Raw genomic sequence first — 27407 nt, 5'->3', positions numbered from 1 at the left:
CTAATATGTAATCATCTGGAAGTATCTGTGGAAGTAATCAGGAGTTGGCGGAACATTTAATTGTTGGGGAACCTTTAATATGAAAATATTAGAGTTTGTGTTTAGGAAATATCAGTTGTATTTATTTCTGTAGTTATTACTAATAAATTCCGCAACCATTACACTCAGCTTCAGGTGCTACATGATCAGAAGATATATCCGATATATCCACCTATATCGTTCCTATCCTTTATACCGCGCAACTTCAGGCTCTTCCTCAATATCAAGGCTTAGCACGAATGGAAGTAAGATGTGGGTAGTAAGCCAAATTGTGCGTAAAGTCATTGAGATTATCGATATCTCGTCCATTAACCTGCGATCACTTGAAGGGAAAGATAGGTGATGTACTTGTTGAATTACTGACAAAGCTATTGGAAGAAAAGTCACTTTCATGGACTGTGTACATATGATTGATTGATTTTAAACCATCGCATTTTGGCATTTTTTAGTGTATTCCCCCCCCCCCCCCCCAAAATTTCTCACACTTTGTTCATCTTGACAGTAACGGTGCTGTGATCTTGTAGTGTGTTCGATTTTCTCTCAATGCTTGATTGATTGATCAGCTGATTTCAAGACTACCTACTGTATTTAGTGTGGCTTTTGACGTTGAGTTGCGACCTTATCGCCCGAAATCTTGAAATTTGAATTCTCCCAGAAACAGCTCTGGGTAAGAAAGGGTTAAAACACTTGCGTGTTATTAGAACTCCTAGAAGGGGACCGTAAGTTTCCGTAAGAAAGTAGAAACCGGTAGAAACTATCATTGAAAATATTGGCCAATTAATTACACTGCCCTCATTTAACAGACTGTTTATATCTAATTTTATGGGCTAAAATTTAAATCGAATTCATGTGAGATTAGCCGTTGAAATCGATGTAAAGGCTACAATACTGCACAAAATCCACGATGAAAACATGATTATCTACCTTATATGAACATACCATCTATTAAGAATAAACACGCCTTAGTTACGCGGTTAAGCCGGCTGTAATCAACGCTACGCCGTAATCAACACTGATGTTTACCGAAGTTCCTTTGGAAATATCGCGTCCGCGTTCCGCGTCACGCATCGTGACACCACTAGCACATACAACAGTCTGCCCTTAACCCTTGAGGTATTCAGGTAGATAGGTATCCATTTCTGCTCCTCCTCCTATTCTTGCCCATTTTATAATTTTACTCCTCTTTTTCCGAAAACGCACTTTTTACCTCACACTTTTTTTCATGTACACTCTGTTGTTTTTTGGAGCATTAATCTGTGTCAAAGTTAACTTTAATTTACCCCATGACGATCATGTACACAAATATTAATTTATTGTCTCACATGTCCTTCCATGTCCATTATAAACCAATTATCATATTTCGTCGACACCGTAATTGACTGGTGGGAACTTATATTTAGGAAAAATGGCGAGTAAGCGAAGGAAAAATGTCTGTGATCGGTATCTCTTGGAGTCCCTACGTTCGGATACTGAAGTAGCTGAGGAGACTGAAGTGGCTGAAGAAGCTGGGGTGGCTGACGGTCAAGATGCGGAAAATCCTCAGCCAGAGCAGCAGGTATTTGCATCCTTCTCTTATTTTCAAATCATTTCATTTCCTCCTAATTTTGTACGTAATTCACGTCTGTAATTGAGAAATTTTCCTTAAAAAAATACACACCTGATTCTGCAAAATTATTACCACACATTAATTGGTGGGAAAAGCAGCGGGACAGAAACCAATCTAATTCAAATCTCCTCCTAGAAAGGACCGAAGAAGAAAATGACATTCCCAACCAATCATTTCTAAAATTTAGAATTATCTTAGTGATCTATGTGATGAAACATTCATCGTATCACTCAAAATCTTTTTTACACTGTCTGAATAATTTAAAATGCTAAAGACAACTGCGCGGATTTATGTAAATAAGCGTGGCATAACTATCAAAACTTAATGCCACCGCCGAAGGCGATTATTAACGAGTACATAGCCATATTTTTCCGCCTATTTTTCAATGAATTTCTCACGAGTTTTCTGTTCTTTAAGTGACATATATGGGAAGAAGATACAAAATTTGTAGCATCCAGCGCGTTGCAAGCATGATAGAGCATTAAATTTGTGTGATTAGAAAATTAAATCGAGAAATAGATCTTAGGAGGGTAAATTTGAAAGTTAGGTAGCGCGTCAAAGTGTATGCGCACTTAAATTCGAAAGAACGTAACTTAAGTTTCGCCCTGGCGCACAAACGTTGTTAAGTTCGTATCTCACAAATCCCGTTAAATTTGTAATTTGTAAATCCATGACTTTCCGCGATTTAAGCGTTGCACTTCGCGTAGCTACGGGAGAATCCATGTTACAAGTTTCGACATTGACAAAAAAATCTGTGAAGGAATAAAAAAATGGAGTGATTTGAAAAAATCATAAGTAAATATTCACTTAACATAAAAATTTTCACGTAATTTTCATACGTCTCGGAAGATTGTGATAATAAATGAATTTTGAAGGTAAATATTTTAGCATGCGGTGTAAGAGGTCCCCGGTTGGACAAGTAGCAGAGAGGGGGCTATAAAACACGGTTTGGGGCAATGCGCCGTCATCATTGGGGGACGGGCGCAAAGCAGCCCCTTTTGCAACTTGTATCCCATCGGGAATCGTAATTCCCAGGAAAAAATACCTATCCGTGTCAATATGACAGGTATGATGCTTTTCTAAACAGATAAAAATCTTATTAGAATTTTCGCTCTGTAGGTTACAAAATTTCCGCAAAAACAACAAATTTGTCGCTTATTTTTATCTGCAAGATTGACCATGTTTTTGGAAAGGTGATATCGACTATGATGAATGTTGTAATTAAAGCTTAAGCATAGCAGTTATTCGGCCATTTTTCATGATGAATGAAAAAAGTTTTTACTTTGTTTTTTACAGGGGCCCTGCCCACCTTTCACTGCATTTAGTCAGCTTGGGTGCATCGACCCTTCCTACATCCCCATCCTCTCAAATCCCCTTGGCTTTTACAACCGGGGAAAACCTAACCCTCCTCCCTCCCAACCTCCCCCCACCTCTTGATTACCCCCCCTCCCCCACTACTCTGGTTTATATATAAGAAGAATCTTCATTGTACTCATTGCCAGATGATGACGCAGTGCGTCGAAACCATGGTCGCGTGTTAATAAAGTATACGTGGAAAAACAAAGTTAAAAAATTTTTCATTCATCATGAGCAACTTCCATAAAGTAACGCCTCAGACTATCAACGGCCATTTTTCATCAAACAGATGGGTAAAAGTTGTCATTGAAGGAAAGTAGCAATCTAAAACTCATCTGCTCCTTTTTCTCTATTTATGCAGTTGACTTCGAATTGGTAGGCTGACGTGCCCAATCAGGCACCCATTCCTTAATTTTATTTCGGTCTTCATATGATTAATGGACAATTGATAGCTATTTTGACATTAAAATTCCCGAAAAACATTAATTAAATATTTATCTAAGAAATCCTTCACGTCAATGGGAATGGATAGGTAAAGTGTGGCATACTACTCGAGAACATTAACTTAATTGATGCAAAATGTTGTGATGGGCTCTATTAGAATCTCTGAATAGAAAGCTTGTTATATTGCAGACAGGATGATTGCATGGTACCATTTTGCAGTGAGTAAAGCAGGTAGTGAAATTTCAGGATACATAGGCTTGTGTATAGCAGGAAGTATGACTTCAAGATGTTTGTCAATTCTTGGATTCCTGTTTTCTATGAATTGCACAATTTTTCCTCTAAAATTTAACCACCAAATTAACTGCAAGTCAATAACAAATATTTAAAAGCCCAAAAATTCACAAATTTTACATGATGCTCATCTGAGTAAGGTAAAAAAATCCGTTGTTGATATGTTCAGATTAATTCCAAGTTTGAGAATATTTAGACATTTTTCAGATGTTATAGCAATTTTACAGTTAAGCTGATAATTAATTATTACATGATTTTTTAATTTAATTTTAAACTGATTGAACAGAAAATCTTTTTTATATTTCAATTATGTACTTTTCTTAATTTCTTTTGATTACAAAATAAAAACTTGTCTCAGCAACTAAATGAAATTCCCAGGTTTTCCTACATTATCCCCATAGATTCAGTTATTACCAGGGTGTTCCCAGTTTCCTGGCCACCATGGAATCACATAATTGTATTAATTTTCAGTTGCATTAAATATAAGTAAGGTACTAAGTATGTTCGTTAATACCTCAAACAGGAAAGTAATGAGCAAGGCAACCAACCTGACTCCTCAGAAGCACCTGTTTATGAAACAAAAACAGAATTTGAAATCCTGAGAGAGGACTTTGAAAAGGTAATAGAAATCTGATTCATTCAATTAGAAGTTCAAACATCAATTATCAACTCTTGTCAATAGTAGCACCTACATTGAAAATGAAACTTGTTTGGTATCATATAAATTAGGGATGGGCGGATGGGATACCTCGGATCCAAATATCTGCGGATATTGCCCTTCATCGGATATATCGGATCCAAAGTCGCAGAAGATGTCAGATCTGGATCCGAAATTTTAAGTAAGGATGGAAAGAGTTATGATTCTATCTCCGAATGCGCCGTCGCATGCGATTCTTGTCCTACTCACAAACCATTTTGTTTGAAAGCTCTCGCAGAGGTTACGTAGGAGAATTTCAGCCGTGGAAAATGAAAAAGGCAAAGTATGACTTGCACACAGTGTGACTCTTCCCAAGAAATTGAACAATCATCGGGGGAATCTCAGCATCAGGAATTTGAAAATGAAAAAAACCAAAAATATCCGATCTAAAAGATCCAGCTCCGAAAATCAAGGATACAATCAGAATGTATCCGAATCCGAAAAAAATCCAGGATCCGTCCATCCCTAATAAAAATGATGGAAGGCATTACCTTTATGGCATACTGAATGATAACACTTAGCCATTCCCTTATCAATTTATTATTCTGACAAGTTTTAATGTTGCACACACTGAGATTAACTCCATTGCCAAAGACGCATAATTTCCAGAGTTAAATTTATTGATACATGCATAGGATCAAAAGTAGTTGGTTCATTAATGTTAGATAAGGCTTTATTGCAGGAAATATCACATTGTACAAGTTCATGGACATTTACATGAAGTTTTTATGTAACAGAACTTGCATTTGAGGATATAACCACACTGGTATTTCTTTCATCAAGGGTGGTAACACTGTGAATTTTCACATTCATTCACAAAATTTCATTTTAATCGCATTTACTCCTTATCTTGCAGTGTAAATACATTTTATAAATAGGCCTTTATAGTATAAATCCAGGGGAAATTTTGAATAACGTGCATATTATGATTCAACGAGGCTATAATCATGTTCAATTTCCATCATTTTTTAGGCTAAAAGTCAAAATATATCAATAATTTTTCAATGGAATACATAGGATAGTATTTCATCTCACAAGCTATGGTAACTTCCTGATAATTGCAATTTTTTTCTAAATTATTTCTACTTTCTTTGTACGTATTAAAATATTCAACAATAGAATTTTGCAAGGAATTTTCATAAAATGATATCAGAGAGTCTCAAAATTCCATAAATTTCAATATGAATTATTACTACTTCCTCTGTATACAAAAAGATTCATTATTTTGAGCTTGCAGGGAATTTCCTGGCAAGATAATGAAAGCATTCAATTTGATGATTAATTGGATAGATCTTTTCATTGAAATCCATTATTTTACAAACAAAGGCTCCAATCACCATATCAACCTGTTCGAGTGAAGATGCATTAGGGGTTCCATGGATCATATTGGAAATCTATTTACTAACAGGTCCTTGAAGACTTAGAAGGGGTCGATGTAATGACTAAATTTGCCGCTCAATACAGTCAGATTTATAAGAAGTTACTTGAAATCCATGATAATGAGTGCAAGCTCAAAGATGTAATTCAAGAACATGAAAACACCATAACGGAATTTGAAGATAAGCTGGCCAACTCCAAAGAATTATCAGAGAAAGATCAAGCCTCAATTGATACCCTGCAAAAGGTTTGTATGCTTCAACATCTTCAACTGTCACTTGGGGTATTAGTCAATAAAATCCAAAGAAACATTATTTTCTTTTCAGACTCCCCACATTTCATAAAACTATTGACATGGCTCTTCATCTTGACTTCAAGGAGTTGTGGGGGCCTTTTTACACATAAATTTTAAGAATAATGATTCAAAATCGCCTGTTTTACAGCTTTCTGAGGGATATTTGATTAATCCTAACACTGTGCTATAAGCAATACTGATCCACTTAAGTAAAATGGATTAAACTTAAAAATTTCTATGAGCTCTGGGGGGGGGGGGTTTATCCCCCAAACCCCTCCTCGCAGCACCACTGTACTTGAAAATCAAGTTTTTTAGATAACATACATTATTAAAAATATCTCAAGGGAAATACCAGCATTTGTCAGCAGTGTCAGTTTCTAAGTGTTGATATACCATTACTTGCAGAAGTGGTCATTTTGACTCCACGTGTAAATCTTACAGCGGAGTTGGTGAATACTTCTATCTCTTCTTTATTCACAAAGGAGCAATGAGGGTCTCTCATATCTCAGAAGATTAACTGGAGCTCAGCAGGAAGACAAGAGCTATTGATAAGTCTGGAGAACTGTTTTATAGACTAGTCCAAATATTGGTAATATATAACTCACTATTGCCATATGGTGGGATATGGTTGCTTTCTCTCTCAATTAGCTGTTGGCAAAAGTTCAGAAATAGTTCAACTGAAGGCAAATAGCAGCTTGTTGCGGTTCCAATATGCCAACAGTTTTACATTAAGAGCACTGACATCAGACAAATGAAAATGAAGATATAGGCCAGGAAAGTAAAGTGATTCATTCATAGGATTGGACCTCAACCCAACTAAAACATATTTTACCACTTTGCAATTTGTGATGAAGCAGAAAGCTACTTGCCTTGCTAACTTTTTTTCTCATGAAATATTGTTTAATCAGCTACCTTTTTTATTTTAGGAATTAGATCAGGCTCATGAAAACTTGGATGCAGCTCATATGAGAGAGCAAAACCTACAAGAAACATTAGAAAATCTACGTGGGCAAATAGCCAAACTCACTCATGAAATAGAATTGAGGAATCAGATGGATATGGAAGATGAAGAGTAAGTGATGTCATATTGGCTGGGCTTGCATTATTACTTTCTTTGCCATGCAAAACGTGTGTATGGTTTCAAGCCCAGTCAAAGCTAAAAGACGTTAGCTGCTGGGAGGTAACCATGGATTGAATCCAGAATTTTAAATATGAGAGTCACAAACATCTACAGGGCCTAAGGTATAAGGTCAATCTTAACTTTTTTCATGATGTTTTAGGTGGAAATGGTTGCTTATTAATCATTTTACTTGAACAAAAACATTGGCTCCCTAAAAATGTGAACAAATTGAGGTCAGTTTAAGCTCACAACTTCTGTGACAAAAAATGAAAAAGTTTATGTAAATAGGGAATATAATTTGGTGACGAAATATATTCAAGCAAGGAAAGTAACACATTCAAATATATATGTATATATATCATTTATAAGTATGAAACCAGCTGTGTAACTAGGAATATGCTTTGGGGGTCCTAGAAGTGGCAAGGGAGGGGACCACTCCACCCCCCCCCCTTCCCCCCCCCCCCAGCAGCTGGGAGGAGGGAAGTTTGGGATAGTTCACAGTTCGCTTGAAATTTGCATAGTTTTTGTAGCTATTATTTACATAATTTATTCATACAGTGACATAACCATTGGGGGATGAGGGGAATGGATTCCCCCCCCCCCCCCCCCAAAGTAAAATAATAAAAGGCGGTTGTTTAATATGTTTAATGCAAGTAAATGTTTTGATGATTTTATCTTGCTGATTATGATTTCAGGAGAGGTGCAACAGTCAAAAATAAAGCTTTGCTTCAGAGAGAAAGGGATCGATTATTCCGAGAAAAGGCAGATCTCATTGAAGATGTCACAAACTTGAAAAAACAATATGAAGAGGAGATCCAAAAAAATGATGAAGCTAAAAATATAATGGTTAAGATGAGGGAGGAGATAGAGGTATTGTATGACATAAACAATTTTCACTTAGCAGTCTGAATTACCAGCTTAAAACATTAAATATGTTGACTGCGGTGTTAAAGTTTGTCCCTTTTTTAAAAAGAAGAAAAAGAGAAAATATTTACCTACTGCAACTGCATAGTGTTTAGAACCTTCAATTACAATTTAAGAAATATCAACTGCAACTTTCAATTGAACTTTTCTATATTCAAATAAAAACCTGAAATGCACTAATTCAGTGAAAGGATTAAAGGGTAGAATTATACCTATTAAATATTATTGAGGACATTAATCAATGATAATGAAGAAGCAGGAGCAATTTCCACAATTTTAAATTTATTATTACTACCGGTTTCGCTTTACAGCATCATCAGGTCTTTACTGCATCACCACCTGATGGTGCTGTAAAGCGAAACCGTTAGTACCAATAAATTTAATATGTATTGTGGAAATTGCTCCTGCTTCTTCATTATGTCACGTTTCCACTCCATCTTGTCTGAAACCTCAGATTATATTAATCAATGATTATGATTTTTTAGGATAAGGTTCATATTTTGATTCTTTGCCAATGGAATCAGTTGCGTAACTATGGGGGAGGGGGATGAGGGGATGGATCCCAAAATCTCAGAAAATTTTACAGTACATATACATTTTCATGTTTTCCCTTTGAAATTACGAATTAAACCCAAAGTGATGTCAAATGTATTTCCAGACATGAAATTTTAAAAACATTTCCTGTTGCCTGGGGGAGGGGGGTCGCTCCCCCAGCACTCCCCACCCCCTAAAGCATACTCCTAGTTATATCACTGAATGGTATAATATGTGATCAATTTCAATCACCTGTACAACTAATTTTAAAATCGAAGAAGAAGAAGAAATTCGAATAGTATTGTCCATATATTTTTCTTCAAATGCACATCATTTACTACTAGCAGGAATTGAAAAACATATACTATGGCTGATAATTTTAACTTTCTAAAGATAATTTACAGTAAATCTAAAATTAATGACCTGTTTAATTTGCTAGAAAATTTTTTGATTTGTTTGAACCTAAAACTGCCAAGATTTTTTCCATAAACTGTAAAATTGTGATGCAAGCCGGTTTGGGCACACAATCAATTTTTCTAGAATGGCAGCGAATAATGATTAATGCCTTGCTGTGGTTTGCTTTCCAGGTCAAATCAAGGACAATAAAAGACAATTCAGTGAAACTGGATATTTTAAGTGTAGATATTAAGACAGTAAAAAAGGATTTGAGGACTAGAGATGAAGAGTGTGAGGCCTTGAAGAAGAAAATGTCCAATTCATCGCAAGTCATGCAACGGATGGAGACTAGATTGAAAGAAGAAATGGTCAGTAAAATCTACACATGTGTACTTAGTTGATTAATACATCAAAAAGTTATTTTTATTACACTAATTGAAATCCTATGTGCATTTGTACTTGAGGAAACCAAGATCAGGATAAGGATCAAGGGGTTAGCCCACTCAGGCCCTAAGTTAGAATTTTCAATAAATTTAAAATGTTCGATTGTTCTAATCATGATAAAAAACTATTTTTATCATTGGGTTAGCCAAGGTTTCATAACTTCAAATAGATCCTAATTTGTTTCTTGAAAACTGAAGAAAAATCACCTCAGAACAACAACTTTTCATTGTACTTGCAGATACATATTTAATGTGGCTAGGAGATGGCATAGCACTATATGTACATACTTCTATTTGATAATTTATGTAAATTGACAGGCATATCTAGGTGCCGCAAAATCCTTTTGAACTCCTGATAGAAATCAATCACTTTCTCTAGGGAGACTTTTGTTCTTGCATTGTTTTCTCCAGAAATATAGTTTGTTAACGGCATGATGCAATAAGCCATAGGTGAGCGAAAAGTGGTCAATTTCCAAGAGTGGTTTAGAAAGAACGTGTGCTGCCCTCTGCAGCCTTGCCTTGCCCTCTCCCTTGAATTCGTAATATGTATAGAGTACAGCAGATTCCAATGTGCTACCACCTTATAAAGATCACCTGGGGCTATGGTAACCAGATATCTGGATTTTACTAGGCACTTTTTATTATAAATTTGCAATTTTCCAATACAGAAATTCAAATTATCAAGCTATGTATTTATCTTTACAAATATTTTAAAAGTAGGAATTAAATCCTGAAATACTGCAAATAAAATACTACCAGAGACCATCAGTGTTATTTTATTGTCTCCACAGGAAAAAAATAATAGTTGAAAAGGAACTCTGCTACTTGTAAAAAGAGAATTGGTTTATTTTACTTAGGCATAATTATTTTTACCCAATATTATCGCAAGCAATATTTTTTTACCTATGAACAAGTTTTTACATGCATTTGTTGTAATCCATAGCTTCTGATAGAAATTTCATCACAGAGACATATATGAAAGTTAAGTCAGAATAATAATATGAATAGCAACCCATAAATGTAGCTATGCTCTGTATTTTCAATGGTTCTAAGTTTATTAGAGGTAATTCAAGGTGTTGTCAGGCTTTTTGAAGTGAAAACTTCTTATGTTGCGTTGAGCACCTTTGTAGATTGGTAAAAGACATTGGACTCGCGTCACCGTCACCACTACTACATATATGTATAATAGGGTAGTTTCCTTCATCAAAGAAAACGAAAGGCATTGATTGCGATTCGTTACCCACCATTAGTGTATTCATTTTATATATACAAATTATTTCGTTTTAGAAATACCGCTTTAGACGAAAGGCAATGGTCCATATTTATCCTTATTTGAAAAGGGCCAGATTGGCGCCCATGCGATGCCACTCCACGTGACGTCACAGGGACCTAGTTTCTATACGAGAAGATAGGAGTTATACATCATCTGAGGTTACCATTGCATGCATGAGGCACAGAGCTCAGGGAAACATGTCTTAATAATCACTTATTAAAACTGGCTAAGGTCGGAAAGTTTTCTTCATTTGATAAGGTATTAATTATCCTTATTTAAGCCAAGCGCTACCAGCCAGCAGGGTACTCAGCTACCCGCTAGCAGCCTGCGTCGTATCAGCGCTCAACTCGCCTCAAGGTCACCTCACAGGGTGGCAGTGGGAACCAGAAATACGTCACACGGAGAGATTTCCCGGCCTTCATACTTACGCCTCACGTTTTCGCGTGCTTGAAAATTTTCACTTTTCATTTAATCGCGGAAAATAGATATCGTAATTTAAAAATCTAAAAGCGTGAAATACGTACTCCAGGAGTAATAATCTTTCGATTTAGGGAATAAATATAATAAATAGGGAATTAATATACACAGTACTTGTGGAGGGATAAAAACCATTAGACTCGCATCACCGTCACCAGCCCAGACTCGTGCAGGAGAGTGTACTCGATACAAGAATAGTGAAGGTTAGAACAATATAACTCAATTCCAATGGTTTTTGGCTTAACTTTGTGGAAATTAATACGCGAAAATGAAAAGGAGACTTCGCTGCTTTCCAGAGATCTATAAATTTATATTTATATTTTTATTTTTTTAAATCTGTGGAAAGCAACAAAGTCTCCTTTTCATAACTCAATTTCTTTCAATACGCTCAATTTGAGTAGCTTATTCGAATTTTGTGCCATAAAATTAATTTATTAACGTTAAGTGTTTAAAATTATATATTTTAGAAATATAAAAAAGGAAATACGTGGAAAAAATTTTTTTTTCCCTAGTGTATACATATATGTACATATAGACAGCTATCTCGTGAACTGTTATGTAGCACATTTGTGCCTTCTGTGATTTCAAATTTAGAAACATAGAGCAGATTATGGGTGGTAAATTGAAAATGTATGTTTTTAATGGAATTTTTTTAAATTGTTAATTTTGTTTACAATATAAAGAAAAAATTTTATAAATGTACATGATTCTACTTTCCACTGATTGATGAAACACTTCATTAGAAATTATTCCTTACATTAAAAAATGCTCACCTTATTTCAAGTTTTCACTTCTTTCGACACTCCGGGAGTGCAGCTTTTTCTTTTTTTATATCAATTGATTGTGAAGGCTACCCTAACAAGAGCATACCACCCTCACCTAACAACGTCACATGAAATATTTTCAAGGGAAATAAATATTTTTTCCCTTGAGAAGCCAATTTTTCTTGCAAGCCACAGGTATACTGCTAAAATATGTTTTGATCTCAACTTACTACTAACTCATTAGCTCTTTCATTGATAGCCCTGATGCTTTTTCCTGCTAAAATTTTCAATTCAGCAAATAATGAGTACAATACCAATTCCAGCAAAATGAAAGCAATTTCACTTCTCTTGCATGTACCTACTTTCTAAAGCCTCTCATCCTAGATCTAACTATAGCTACCTCATAATCAGGATTTTCCCAGAGGCTTCTTTTATTACTGTGTAATTCACAAAACATCAGGTAGGTGTTTAATTTAAGCTAATGTATGTATTTGCCCTGATATCAATAATTCTTTTCCAATTTATTTTTTCTTCCAACAGTTAAAATATGAAGCAAAAAAACAGGAGAGTGATAGGTCAAAAAATGAAATCCATTCATTGAGGGGTGAAATTTCGAGAATGCAAACTAGAATAGATAATCTTAAGGATGAAAAAAATGACATTGCCAAACAAAATAAGGTAAGCTCCAGGTTTCTATCCCATTTTTGTTTAATATAAAATCCACCAATCACATGATTGAAATATATGAGTTGTAAATGGTGACATTGATTTTGAGCCCAATATGTGCTATCCATGTGGATATTTTTGGAAAGCCCACTTCTATGCACAGATGTAACTCTCCTCACAGGGCTGATTCAATTAACCCAATTTATATATACTTCCATCGATCTATATCTAAAAAATATCTGACAGGGTAAAGAACTTTATTTTTCACAGAAACTTGGTTAAAACTTTGAATATTGCCAAAAGAAACTGTAAAATTAGAGATGTGCGAATAGTATCCGCGAATACTCGAATACCTCGAATACTAGAAATTATTCGATATTCGAGGTCTCGAATAATTATGCTAAATGTACGCTCTCGAATACTTTGAATTTCGCGCCGTATATTGTCGCACACTGCCGTTGGTAGTTGACTCGGCAAATTGTAAAGAACTCTAGTCGTTTAGTGCATGCAGCGCCGTTTTAGGCAAGTTGACGAACTACATCAAATTCGCGGATCAGAGCGGTGAAAAGAGTTCGACGCGAGGAACCGAAAATGATTGGGTGAAAAAAATCCGAAAATCCCCGGTTTCCCCCACCAGGAGAACCTCAGTGCCGTGGGATAGCAACCTTAGGGCATTTCCCACGATCCGCTATCCCCCTCCATTCAGCACTCGCCTGACCCACTCTGACCCTTTCCCCTTCTCCGATATCAAACAAAAGGTCCTAGCTCGCGCAGGGATCATATTACGAAGACTTAAGCTTCGAAAAAAATTTCAAGTTACATGAGAAAAATAACAACGTGTTTCAATCCCTCCCCCCTTTTCTAACCCACTGACCTTTTTCCGGCTTCCTGCATCAAAGTTCCCCATTTCTGGAGGTCAACTGCTGCACGAGTACCGTGGGATAGTTACATTTGCGCATTTCCCAAGATCCGCTATCCCCCTCCATTCAGCACTAGCCCCCCCCCCCCCTCTGAGGCTTTCCTCTTGTTTGAAATAAAACAAAGATCACAACTCGCGCGGGGATCATATTACGAAGCCCTTAGCTTCGAACAAAATACCAAGTTACACAAGAACAATAGAAACGTGTTTCGCGCCACCCCTTTTCTCACCCACTGACCTTTTTCAGCCTACCTGCTTCAAATTTCCCAGTTTCTGGAGGTCAACTGCTGCATGAATCACCTATTAGCCCAAAAGGTGTCTAACTATGACTTTCGGCAGTTGATATTACACCTTTATTGGATTGAAATATTAGTAATGCGCGCGTAATTTAAAAAAGAACAAGACCAAACGCGACGCATTTCTGACTTTATTTAAGCATTTTACGCGAGGAAAAAATGTCAAAATACGACGGAGACTTAGCATTCTGGCAAGACTCGATATGAGCAGGAGAGCTTCTCGGAAGTTGATGCCGTATTTTTTTCCGAAAACATATATCAAGTTACAATTTATGAGTTGTACTATAAATCTCTATTGTTACAGTCACAGACGAAGGGATATTTTCTCAGGATATTTGGTTTCTCCCTGCTAGCAATTCGAATTCATCTTCTAATATCGTGAGAACTTCCAAAGATGGACTAAAAATAATTGAAGAAAATCTGGTGGAGAAGCACGTGTATTTTGCAAAACGCCTCAGATTGTCCGCTAGCACTTGACAGCAGGAGAGGGGGTAGAGCGAGATACCTGTTGAAAATAAAAAGTTGAATGAGGCCGAGTATCAGATGGGCGTGCCGCTGAAATGGCGTTTGGTAGATAAGAATGTATACATCAAACAGAAATCCCTCGTAGCAGTGTAAATGCCGAGACGACATGCAATCATTTTTCGCGAGGTGGTGTGTCCCCTTAGAATATTTGAAAGAGATGTTAGTTGAATCAGCTATATGCCCAACTGTTTCCATAAAACTAAAATATTCCATTAATCAGCTAAATTCATGTTCGAATCCTTTAAAGGAAATCAAACTTACTCCGTTACTTACCCCGTTATCTTGTGTTTCCTGCTGCATAGGCAACCGAGTCAAACATTCCCGCATTCATCTTTTAGTATTCGAGGTATTCGAATATTCGAGCAATGATTTGATATTCGAATCCGATATCCGAGTTCGAGAAATCTGCTATTCGACCCATCTCTATGCAAAATTTAAAGGCTAACTCAGTTTTTTTCCCTAACAAAGAAAAACTGTTTAGTTTTGAGTCTATTTTTGTAGATATGCATCTATTTTTTTTTAAATGGGAAATAAGAACTGAAACTTGGCTAATTCGATATTATCAGAGACCATCAGTGTCATTTAATTGTATATACATGAAAAATATGTAACAATGTAAACAGAATTCTGCCAATGGTAAAACGGCCTGCACTGAGGTTGCATGCCTACGATTTGCCCTCACCCTCTAAATACAACTCTGCTCAATTTCACACATCCTGGCATCAGACCTCAATGTAAGAATATTATAGGCAAATATTCCCAGGCCATTATTACTGATGTATACAATTTTCACTCGTTAATAGATTATTTACGACGTGAGTTTCGATAATTATTTATTTCGACCTGAAGGAGTATTTTCTTGGATGGAAGCATGGAAAAATTGCAAAAGTAGTCCTAAAACATTATGCTTTGTAAAATATTTTCAATTTTGTGATTCTCCCATTAATTGTAAGAAATTATTTTGCATTTTTGAAATGCCGAGGAAATTTTTGTAAGACATTGCAAATTTAAACACCACACATTTTGATGCCTAAAAAATATTCTTGCATTTCTCATGTAAAAGATAGTGTGTAGGTAAATTTATGTTAATCACCCTACATTAGATAACCATACAAAAATGCATTGCACATACATAGTTGTGTTACATAATGCATATGACTCCAATATATGTACATGTATCTTTACTCCTCATCTCGTATGTCTCATTAACTTTAGCCAACCTACAACCGTTGCACTGCTCACTGAAGCCATGGATACATGTGGAGCCAAGCTAAGCGTACCTCCAGCACTGGCTCCACAGGGAACACTTTGAATGTGGATTCTCACCCCAAAGGGTGCAAGTAAAGACAAATCCCATGAAGGATTGTGCAAGATAGACAAGGCTTATACTAAGATGAGGTCATATTTCGGTGGCTGTGCTGTAGCTAGGCCGGATTGTAAATGCTACTGCCGCTTTTCAGCACTTTGTCAAGCTATATTATTAATAATCACTCTAGTTTTATCACTGATCAGAATTATCACTAATTATCTCATTTCACTTCAACATCCTAGAGTTCACGTTTTCGCAAAAATAATATGGGTCATTCAGGTCAATACAAAAATGCAAAATTTGCCACCCACTTTACATCAGTTGATTGATGACATCATTAGCATTCTAATTCATTCACTCGTTCAGGAATAATCTTCCATTGATGGAAGGAATCACTCACAGGAAATTAAGCAACAAAAACCACATCTATCCCATGCACAAACTTAGCACAGAAATGATGACCCACTCGGCATAAGCTCAAAATGGCGTCAACTTATCCGCAAAAGGGTTAAAGAGCTGTCAATTTTTGTCATGAATATCTCGAGAAGTAGGTAAGTGTCAGATCAAAAAAAAAGATAAATTGCTGGTCTCTTTATTTCTGGAACTGTATCATAATCGACACCTAAATAAAACTGGTGAGCAAGCCCATTTTGCTGCCCAAATATTTACTTTATGGGTGTAAACAAAATCGATTGATACAAATGAAAATATTTCTACGTTTTGAAGGCTAAGGTACTTCTAATGGACCCTACTTAAAACTGTTTTTAAAACTAGGTGCAAAGTAGTTTTAGATGTAATAGGTCAATGCATGAGAATATCGTCATTGCATTAATGAATCTTTGAAGAAGAATTACTCTGGTAAGAGTATCTTGGAACAATTTCCAATGTCCATTTCCTTAGCAATTTGCACAATTTATGCTCCAAACTTTGGCCCCACGATCCCCAATATAATTTTAGCTTATAATATTCCACAATCCCTTTCAAATTTCGAGGAAGATGGTGGCAGTGGGAAACATTATTAAGCTATTGAGGCCAAGTCCCATGTAACAAATGATGATGGAGGAAAGTATCCTTCAATAATATGTGATTTACAAAACATTAGTGATAAGCTTGTTGCATTCGAACAGGCAACTTTGATTTGGCAATTTCTGTTATTTATTATTCCTTTACTTATATCTCTCTTACCACCCACTGCTTGCTTAAATACTTAAGTAAATGTTAATTTCAGCATTACGGCCTGATTTTTGAAGAATTGGGCAGGATTCCTATTGCCCAAGTTTAGAGATAATTGATGGGAAGGGATTTGAAGACGCCTCGCTGTTTCTATCAATGATCAGCCCTTGCAAATGTTTGAGCCCACAGATGTGCAGAAAAATAATGTTGATGTGTGTTTAAAACATATTTTCTCAGAGTATAAAAGCAATTCCGAAGCTGAGTAGGGCGATTCAAGCTTATAGCTGACCCTTCCTTGCTGTCCCCTCCATGTAACCCACCACAGTGATTAGAATGGAACATTTAAATTCAATTAAAGGCAATAATTGAAGTCATTAGTCAATTTTCTGATCTGGCAAAAAAATATGCTAATGTTACTTTGCCAGTGCTTCCTTCCCAATGCAATTATAGTCACTTTGTTAGAAAATAATTTCCAGTGCACTTCCAGATCACTTAAATTTACATCCCTTTGCAAAAAAATTTGAGACCAAACAAAAGCAATTTATTAGATTAGGAATAAAAATTGGTGAGCTTATTTCTTCTTCCCTGCTAATCAGGAGAAAATTGAGGAAATAAATTACCTGAGTAACCAAATAACTAAGGCAAGTAGAGAGGCAGAATATGCGACCAAAAGATACCAAAATCTGGAAAATGCCAGAGGCATGATGATTGCAGAGCTGGAACAAGAGAGAGAAAGGGTGACTACATTCAAGCGAGAGGCAGAGATGCTCAAGAAAAAAGATGATGCAAACAAACGGACCTTAGACCACCTCACTAGGGAGAGAGACATTTTGAAAAACCAGATTCGCCACTTGTCAGGTAAATATTACCTATTGACCTATAAATGAGGATCGATAAGTAACGTAAACAGTATCTATCATAGAAAGTATCATATATCATATCATCAATAATGTATTTGTATGTGCTAAATATAAGTAAAATAAATATGTGAATCGTTTCATTACATTTTTCAATAAAATTGCTACATCTGCCACCTCCATGTTCTCAGCATGGCAAAAGTTATCTTAAAAATACACTCTATCTATAAAGGTTCTCCTCCTTGCGAGAAGAGACAGCTTTGTATGATCGATTTCACACCACTTTAAAAAACGAAATGCTTCCTGGTCAAGATTTCTACATATGTGTGAGGAGATGATAGCCACATTGTGCCCAGATACAGACTAAAGTCGTTCAGAGAGACCCTTGCGAGGGATCTAGGCATAGGATTTCCAGGTTGAATAAATTGAATTCTACAATGTTATACTCTTTAGTGGGTAATTTTAGGGTTTTGAAGTGAATTGGAGTGAAGGAATTAGTCCCAATCTCTTAAATTGCCCACCATAGAGTTTGGCATTGAGGAAAGCAGTTAATTCAACCACTACAGCGTCATTAAAGGTGCATTACTTGATCAAGGGCTCCCAGCTTATGGAATAAAGTAATGGGAGACAGAAGAGTCAAAATAGTTTCACAAAAACACTGATTTCATATAGTTGTGAACTTAATTGGAACCATAAACCAAGAATCTGGTTCCATCACAGAAACAATCATGGCAATCTGAGTGATCACGGGACTCTAGTTTACCTCCTCAAATGCATGAATGTTTGCCAATGTCATGTCATGAAAGCCAAATAACTCAGTTAATACTGTGAGAAGAAAAAAAGCAAAATGTCCTTCAACACGTATTTCCTTCTCCATTTTGTAGCTTATGCCCTATAATTCAATTTTTTTACCATATTTTGCCCTATGCTGAAATGAAGATATCTCTTTACATCTAATTCTAATAAAATGTCGTGATTATATTTTTGAGAAAAAATCACACATTATTTGGATAGCAAAAGCATGAAATTATTTTTAAAATAGGATTCAAAAACTCATTATGAAAACATATGATACCCCAGGAATATGTATCCTTACCCTAAAATCTAGGAACAAGTATGTATTTATGAAGGAGGAGCTTTCTAGGAACCTTTGTGAGTTTTCAGTTTCAATCATTTGTTAAGCTACGCAATATAAATTATAAAACAGGAGCAAAAATATGACAAAAAATAAACTCCAACATCTATTTCAATGTTGATACCTAACACTGGCTTCATTGACTGCTTCCTCAATGGTAATCCCAAAATTATATGTGCAAAGTATGTACTAAAAGCCCTTTTGAAAAAAAACAAACAAAAAGAATATTTGATTCTAAACATTTATAACAGTTCTGTAGTTTATATATTTTTCACAGCAGTCGCCTCTCATCTGTGTTCATTCCCTTAAGCACACTAAAATTTTTCCTATACATATCTTCCTGATAAACACACACCTTCAGCTCTTTTATCAGGTACACACTGAGTGGCACTTTTTTGGCACTAGGTCCTTGGTGAACATACTTCTTGGACACACCTTGAATGATAACCAGCGGCGGATACATATGGAGAGTGCGGAGGGCACATACCCTTATGGGGCCACCCAAATTGCTGAACATTGCAGAACCACAATTGTAACTTTTTTATACCATAAGATGGCATTGTATTTTATACATGTATAATCAGTTTAATTAATACTTTATTAAACTTTGCATTTGACTCGATTATATTTTTATTACATTAAAAGTGAAGGTAGCTCATGATATCTTTTGGCCCCCACCCTTGAGTTTTTCTGTATCCACCACAGATGAAAACTTTCATTAGCCATTCATTTGTCAGATCTTTCATTCAACATTATCTAAATGCATATGTGCACTGCTGTCTTATATCACCATGACTGATCAATTCTCCTTTCATTTTTAGATATCAATGAGAAGCAAAACAAACGACTCAAGACAGAAGAACTTGATAAAAGTATACTCCTGAAAGATATGAACGAATTAAATGAGGAATTAATAAAAAAATCCACTCAAATTAAAGAAATCATAAATGAAAATGACAGGTAAAGTTTAAAAAATAAAACAGCGGAAAACTAGTTAAAACTGGTTCCATCATAGAAGCAAACATGGCAATCTGAGTTATTACCAGACTCTAGTCTACCTCCCCAAATGCATGATTGTTTGCTAATGTCACGTCATGAAAGCCAAATAACTCAGTTAATACTGTGAGAATAAAAAAAGCAAACTGTCCTTCAACAAATATTTATTCCTTCTCCATTTTTGTAGCTCACATCCTATAATTCAAAATTATTACCATATTTTGTACTGTGCTGAAATGAAGGTATTTCATTACATAAAATTCCAATTAAATGTCTACATTTAATAATGATTATTCTAGATAATTTACCATGCACTAACTGTCCCAAGAGAAATTTTACTTAAATTATGGTAAAGGCCAGAGGATTGAGGGTTATCTCAAGAAATCAATTTTGTCTCCTATTCTAGAGTGCACACTCAGCTCATCGATTTAAATAAAGAATTACAGAATGTGAATGAGGAGCTACAACTTGCTCACACTAACATTGCAGATGGTACAAAGCAAAGGATTGAATTAGAACGTGAAATAAAAAGGCAGCAAAATATATGTGATGCTCTTTGGTCTGAAAAGAAAACTATCACCAAGAACCTTGTTAGAGCAGAGGTAAGCAAAACACATTCTATAGAGCTAATGCAAAGTATTTTTCAATAGCAAGAGGAAATGATTAGGCATTTGGAAAGTATCTAATGCAATCTTAGTGAAAAATACGTAAATTGCATTCTGGTGAACATAAAAATTGATGTGTGGCCTCCACTTACAACTTTAGTCATTAGTGCAGTAACTAAAGAGAAATCAATGCATCGAAATTATTATCATTAGTCAATAATCCTTAGATTGGTTTTACGCATAAAAAATGAAGTGCACTACGAAGTTGGGACTAGCATTTATTGAAGTCCTTTATGGTTCGGGGAAAAACAAATTCCCATATCTATCCGTTTGGCAAAACATCTCTCTTAATTTATCACTTCTATCGAACCTGGAAATACGGTGTGGCTCTACTATTATGTTTTCCGTGTTGCTCTTAAAGATATCCATTCTCAATTGTTCAAGAAATCTAAGCCTAGTGCGCAGTCTCTGAGTCTCCAGCGGCTCCCAGCCTAATATGCTTAACATCTCCGTAACACTGTCTGTACGCCCGTGGCAGTTTTTGACAAAACGCGCTGCCTTCCTTTGTATTTTATTCAGTTCGTGGATTAAGTCTTTCTGTACCGGATCCCATACGCTCGCTGCATATTCAAGGTACGGACGGATGATTGAGAAATAGCATCTTTCTTTCACTTTCTCATCCGAAAATCTTCCCACAATACGCTTGACGAATCCTAATTTCTTCAGCTCCATGCCACAGATATTCCTTACATGTGTTCCCCATGAGAGGTTCGAGGTTATCGTAACTCCCAGGTACTTCACTTTGTTTGTTGCCTTTATGTTAATACCATCCACAGAATAACCATTGTTATACTTGGACGAATTCCGCAAGAAATGTACCAACATGCATTTGCTCCGATTAAGTTCGAGTAAGGCGAGGAAGGGCAATTGCCCTTCTTGCCTGCACAAAACTGGTGCTTAATACAAAATCGAGTTGCATTCCCTGTGAGCCCTGCTAGAAAATAACTGAGGTTTTTAAGAAATTAAGATTGAAGATTGAAGTCCGGTAGGAGTCTTTAACATCAATAAAATAGTGAATTGAAGATTCATAAAAAAGTGTAATTAGTAGGCTGCATATTGTTCACATCATCATCATCATTAGTCAACAATCATAAGATTGGTTCGATGCAGCTCTCCATTTCTCTCTCCTATCCGCTAATCTCTTCATAGCTACATATTTATTCTCTTTTACATCCTTTATAACCTGTCCGATATAACTCTTTCGGGGCCGTCCCTTGCCCTTTTTCCCTTCCACTTGTCCTTCAATGATAGTCTTCATGAGACCATCGTGCCTCAAAATGTGGCCAACTAAGTTGTCCCTTCTTCTTCTTAATGTTTTTAGGAAGCTTCTCTTTCTCCCACTCTCCTTAGCACTTCCTGGTTACTCACACGGTCAATCCATTTTATCTTCATCATTCTTCGGTAGCACCACATTTCGAATGCTTCCACTCTTGACTTCTCTGCTGCTGTCAACGTCCAAGCCTCGCTTCCATAGAGAAACATACTCCATATGTAGCATCTGACGAATTATTTCCTTACTTCTATGCTTGTATTCTTGCCTATAGGAAGATTTCTCTTTTTGTAGTAAGCCCTCTTCGCCTGCACGATTCTACTGACTATTTCATTCTTGCTTCGTCCATCATTGGTAATTCGGCTTCCCAGGTAAGAAAACTCTTTCACCTCTTCAAGCTTATGCTTCCCTAGGTTAATCTTTGTCTTAGCCTCCTATCTTTTGCTGCAAACTAATATCTTAGTCTTCTTTTTGTTAAATTTCAGGTAATATCTGGCCATATTCCTTTCCATATTTGTCCTACTTCCTACATCCATATTGTTCCTACTCCCTTTCTTTATTTGTCAAAGTCTTCTTCAAATCCTTCTCTGACTTGGCCATGTCTGCTACTTTGTCATCAAATCGCAGTACTTATACTAATTTTTTTCTCCGTGGATTTTGACACCTGAAGTTTTCTCCTTCATTTTGTTGATGGCTTTCTCTATGTAAACATTAAAAATTAAGGAGGAAAGTGCACACCTTTGTCTGACCCCTTTTCTTATTCTTGCTTCTGCACCATTGGGCCCACATTTGATCACAGCTACTTGGTTTTTATACAAACTATGAACAATTCTATGATCATTGTAAAGCACTCTCATTTCTTTCAGAACTTTAAGCATTGAATTCCATTCCACATTATCAAATGCCTTCTCTAAATCGACAAGTGCTACAAAAATTGGCTTGTTATCTCCATTCTCTTCTCTATGAGCAGCCTAGGAGCCAAAATTGCTTCTCTTGTGCCCTTGCTTTTCCTAAATCCGAATTGGTCCTCATCCAGGAATTCTTCTGCCCTTCGTTCTATTCTCCTGTAAATGATTCTTGTCAGAATCTTCAATGCATGTGTCAACAAGCTTATGGTCCTGAAGTCTTCTCACTTCTCTACTCTTTTCTTTTTGGGTATGGGAATGGTTATATTCTTCTTGAAGTCACTATGTAAATACCTATGTATCCTGTTGAGTGCATATCGCAGATAGTTTTATACAGTTGAGTGAAGATCTTTTCTCTTGCATTTTCGATTAGCTATGCTGGAATTTCATCAATTCCTGGGGCCTTATTCTTTCGCAGTTCTCTTATTGCAGCATCGAATTCCGATCTTATGATGCTACAATGTCATCCTTTTCAACTTTACTTTCCTTTTCGATAATTTTTTAGCTAAGATTGCTTCCATTGTATAATTCCTCCAGGTATTCCTTCCATCTCTCAGCTTTGTCTTCATTTTCAATTAGAATATTTCCATTCTTTTCCCTAATGGTAATCTTGTGCATCGTTCCTTGAAATGGTTCCTCATTACTTCACAGGCTGCTTCCACTTTCCCTTGCATGAGGTTATTTTGCATGTCCTTGCTTATGTTCGTCATACTCGCTTCTCTGGCTTTCCTCCCTTTGTGGCAAATCTCATTCTTTATTCTCTTGTGGCAAGCCTGTCCTTCCTCACTATTTGTATTCTTATACTTTCTCCGTTCTTCAATGAGGTCTTGGACTTCATCCATGATCCATAGCATTTTTTTAACACATTTTCTTCGCCCTAGAACTTCCTTAGCGGCCTCCTGAAGCCCATTTTTGATATTTTTCCAGCTATTCTCCACTGGTTTTTCAGTCTGATCTAATCTTATCTTGCTCTCCACTACTTCTTGAAAGGCCTGTTGATTTTTGGCTCCTTTAGTTTCCTATTTGCCCTGCGTTCTTCACTGATTGCTTCAATTTCTTGAATTTCAGATGGCATTTCATCATCACTATATTATGATCACTGTTGATATCTGCTCCAGGTAGCTTTTACAGTCCTTTATCTGGTTCCTAAACCTCTGTTCACTTCTGAATATAGCCTAGTTGAAATCTTCTTTTGTGTCCTGGCATTTTCCATGCGTATCTTCTTTGCATGCGATTCTAAAATAGCGTGTTGGCAACCACTAATTTGTGTTCCGTGATAAATTCCAGGAGCCTCTTTCATTTCCATTTGCTAATCCATATTTTCTGGCTATTTTTCCATCCTGACCTTCACCGACGACAGCGTTCCAATCACTCAAAACAATAAGGTTTTCTTCACCCCCTACCTGTTTGATTACTTCCCTGATATCATCATAGATGTCTTCAGCTTCTTCATCCTCGTAGTCTGTCGTAGGCATGTAAACCTGTACCATTACCATATTTACCAGCTTAGTCTCTAACTTTATCATAACTATCCTTTCATTCTACTGTAAGAAGATTTTCACATGCATTCCGACGCTCTTTCTTAGCATTATCCCAACCCCAGTATTACCGTTTAGAGATCCTGTGTGTATAATCCTATAGCTTCCACTCCAAAAGTCTCCCTCCTCAGGCTATTTCATTTCGCTGATTCCTAGCATGTCGATATTCAGTAATTCCATCTCCACCTTAAGGTTTTCTAGCTTACCGCAAGTCCTAAGTGATCTCATTTTCCATGCACCTATCCTCATAACTTTATCACAATTGACTGATGTACCCTCTCGGGTAGTCCCCGCCCGGAGGTCTGAATGGGGACTAGGTAGTTTACCTCTGGAATTTTTTACCTGAGATAATTCCATCATGTCACATAATTTAAAGTTGGAGTAGCTGCAACCCCTGGGATAATAATGTGGTGTTTCCCCATGCCTTCCACATCGCAGTACTAAAGCCGTTAAAGTAAATGTTACCACGCCTGAAGTGCAATGAGTGTCGCTGTACTGACCACCATGGTCTCCACCTTCCTTCATATGTAGAAGAACTGCTGCCCTCTCCCCCAGGTGATGTGAGGCATAATTGTTGGGGGCCTCCCATTGCCAAGTCATGGCATCTTCACAGGTTTAATGTATCATTTAGATGGCCTATATTATCCAGGGAGAGACCACCTCCATACCACCTCGGAATGCCACCGCTTTTTGCCCATGACTGCTTATTCAACAAGTGAACTTGCTTATATTGCAGCTAACCCCTATATCTAGAGGTTGACCCACCATCCGCAACCCGGTGGACACACTCAGTGGCTTAAAGCTCAGCCGCGAGATCGAAATTATAAAACATCATTAAGTTATCTCAGTCAGACAGTAGGTAAGAAGGTCAAAAGAGATATACATAATTGAGTGCACATCGAATTGCAAATATCATTTTTAGTCCATTTTCATCAATCTGACCTGCATCTTTTCAATTGCTATAAATGAGCCCTAGGATTGGCTCGAAAAAAAATTAAGTCATTTTAATTCAGAAGCAAATTATAGACTATCTAGTCATGTCTTGCATTTTACTTGCTCAATGGGCATACACATCTATATCCAGGGTGGTTGATAATACATCCAGGCTGTAATCAAACTCACAGCCATTGCGTTGGCAGGCAAAGGCATTAACCCACCACCACCGAGGCCGGCGCATGCACACTTAGAAGGGGCTTTTAGTGGAGACAACCTCACTAGATTTTTAATGCTCAGTGTGGCATAATACACACCTTTGCCAAATGTAGTGTTAGCAAGGATGGGGATTGAAACAGTGACCTCATACATTGTTTGATTGATTTTGTAAATTGCAGGTACTTGGAGTTACTTGGGTACTCATTAACACTAGGAGGACGGGAGTTTCGCGCTACCTAGAAGGACGGCTAGGGGTCATTTGACCCCTAAAATGTATTTTGGAATAAAACGCCTAATTTTCAACCAATATTCAGTTTAATCGTATTAATTGTTGAATCAGGTCAGTATAAACACTATTTAACATTATTAAATATTATTTCCATCGTCAAAAGTTAATAACAATTATTTTTAAGAATCATGAATTAAACCGTATGTAGTAGTCGATTGCAAATCAAATAATGAAAATACATACACTCAATACAAAAGTTGTGTTACATGTTTAAACAAAAGGGGTACTTGGTTTACAAAATTTGCATTAAAATTTTTAAAACTTATTACTTTGTTGTAAATCTCAGACAGACAGTATTTTTTCAGCGCTGTTTCCACAAAATATTTTTTTGCGCTGAATGCGTTCATTGGACGATTTATTCATCTACATCTAAATCCACACACTAACCCGCAAGCCGCTTAAAAGCGTGTGGCAGGGGGTGTCAGGACACCAGCCATTTGCACATGAAAAGGAATTTGGAAAATGGAAAGGAAATTGGTGCAATGATTCAATTTGATGGTATTTGGCACCTTTTTCTTTTTTGTGCCCACGGAGATATGGCTGTTGGATTTGGAGACGTGTAAATAAATTGATACATGCTATCCATCATATCTACTCCCGCTTTGTTTTTATTATGAAATAGGATGGTCTCTAGTATTCTTTTATTCGTTTCGGAAATAGTGTCGTCTGAGATCATGCTGCTGAGTGAAGGTACATTATTGTTTCTAGTTTGCCTGATTCTACGTGAGAGTATTGCCTAAGGTATTTTTGAACACTCGCGTTGATGGGATTACATGGCTATTTTAGGGGTCATGGATATTTGTGCGTCACGCCTGTTTTTTTCAGATCGTCCATGCAAGAGAAGTATTCCATTTTTGTATGACTTCCTGCCAGCAGGATGGATGGAAAATAATTGTTACAAGTTACATTTATTCCTGAATTCTTGAATGTTACGGTCACTTTAGTAACTCTTTATTTCCCCAACGCTTGATTTGATTGCCACTCATCATCTTTGCCACAATATGGAAATTCATTTAGGCTGTATTTTCATTTCACATCTGTCAAAACCCAGTACTCGATTCCATATTTGTCTGGTTTATTTGGAATTTACCTCATAAAAGGACAGCTGCATTTTGTTGGATAGAGCTGTGCATTTGCTATCATGCCAAAGTCGCCATCGGATTCACTATCTTGGACTTCGTCGCTTCCATCACACGCAGATGTTGATTGATTGGTCAGAATGTCCTTGAACTGATGTTTACGATTCACTTCCAGACTGATCTTCAATATTCCCTACAGCTCTTTGAATCGCGACGATTCTCTTCTCTTGATATATTTCTCGACTTCTTACTTTCTTCCTCAACTCGCTACTGATATGCATGCGAAAAAATCTACAAACGAAAGCGCATTATGGTAGAATCTTCTCTAGTTGCATTGGAGGCATAGAGAGCTGGAGAACATTAGAAAATCATACAAAAGGACAAAATTTTCAGAAGTAACACTAATTGCCGTTCGAAAGGCAGGGACTCAACCGCCAACCGTATCCTGATTCGTATTTTCCAGGAACTTGCAGTAATGCTTCTTCTTCGACCTACATGCGGATTCTAAGGGTAGGATTTACAGTAGAATTTTACAGTCCACCCAATTCCTTCGCTCTCCCAAAAAGAGACAAGATTTTTCCCCAGGACGCAGCGTGC

At 36.7% G+C, this 27407-nt stretch overlaps 1 protein-coding gene across 4 annotated transcripts in view; it reads left to right on the top strand.

The window, feature by feature from the left end:
* Positions 1-1031: 1031 nt before the first annotated feature.
* LOC124153346 (cilia- and flagella-associated protein 58-like) overlaps positions 1032-27407 on the top strand; it is a 38235-nt gene continuing 11859 nt past the window's right edge. For 2 of the 4 annotated variants that reach the window (XM_046526451.1, XM_046526455.1), the window contains exons 1-11: positions 1032-1160; positions 1440-1594; positions 4260-4355; positions 5842-6057; positions 7032-7177; positions 7921-8095; positions 9271-9447; positions 12577-12714; positions 17521-17782; positions 19738-19876; positions 20319-20514. In XM_046526451.1, the coding sequence (XP_046382407.1) occupies positions 1445-1594; positions 4260-4355; positions 5842-6057; positions 7032-7177; positions 7921-8095; positions 9271-9447; positions 12577-12714; positions 17521-17782; positions 19738-19876; positions 20319-20514 (1695 nt within the window). In that variant the 5' untranslated portion in view covers positions 1032-1160; positions 1440-1444. Of the gene's footprint in view, positions 1169-1439; positions 1595-4259; positions 4356-5841; positions 6058-7031; positions 7178-7920; positions 8096-9270; positions 9448-12576; positions 12715-17520; positions 17783-19737; positions 19877-20318; positions 20515-27407 lie in introns of all 4 variants that reach the window. The other 2 variants (XM_046526452.1, XM_046526454.1) reach the window with 2 other exon arrangements.

The sequence above is a fragment of the Ischnura elegans genome, chromosome 2 (assembly GCF_921293095.1).
Source record: "Ischnura elegans chromosome 2, ioIscEleg1.1, whole genome shotgun sequence".
In the NCBI taxonomy this organism is placed as follows: domain Eukaryota; kingdom Metazoa; phylum Arthropoda; class Insecta; order Odonata; family Coenagrionidae; genus Ischnura; species Ischnura elegans.
Note: the sequence above shows the minus strand (reverse complement) of the source record. Positions and strands in the feature narration are given on the sequence as shown.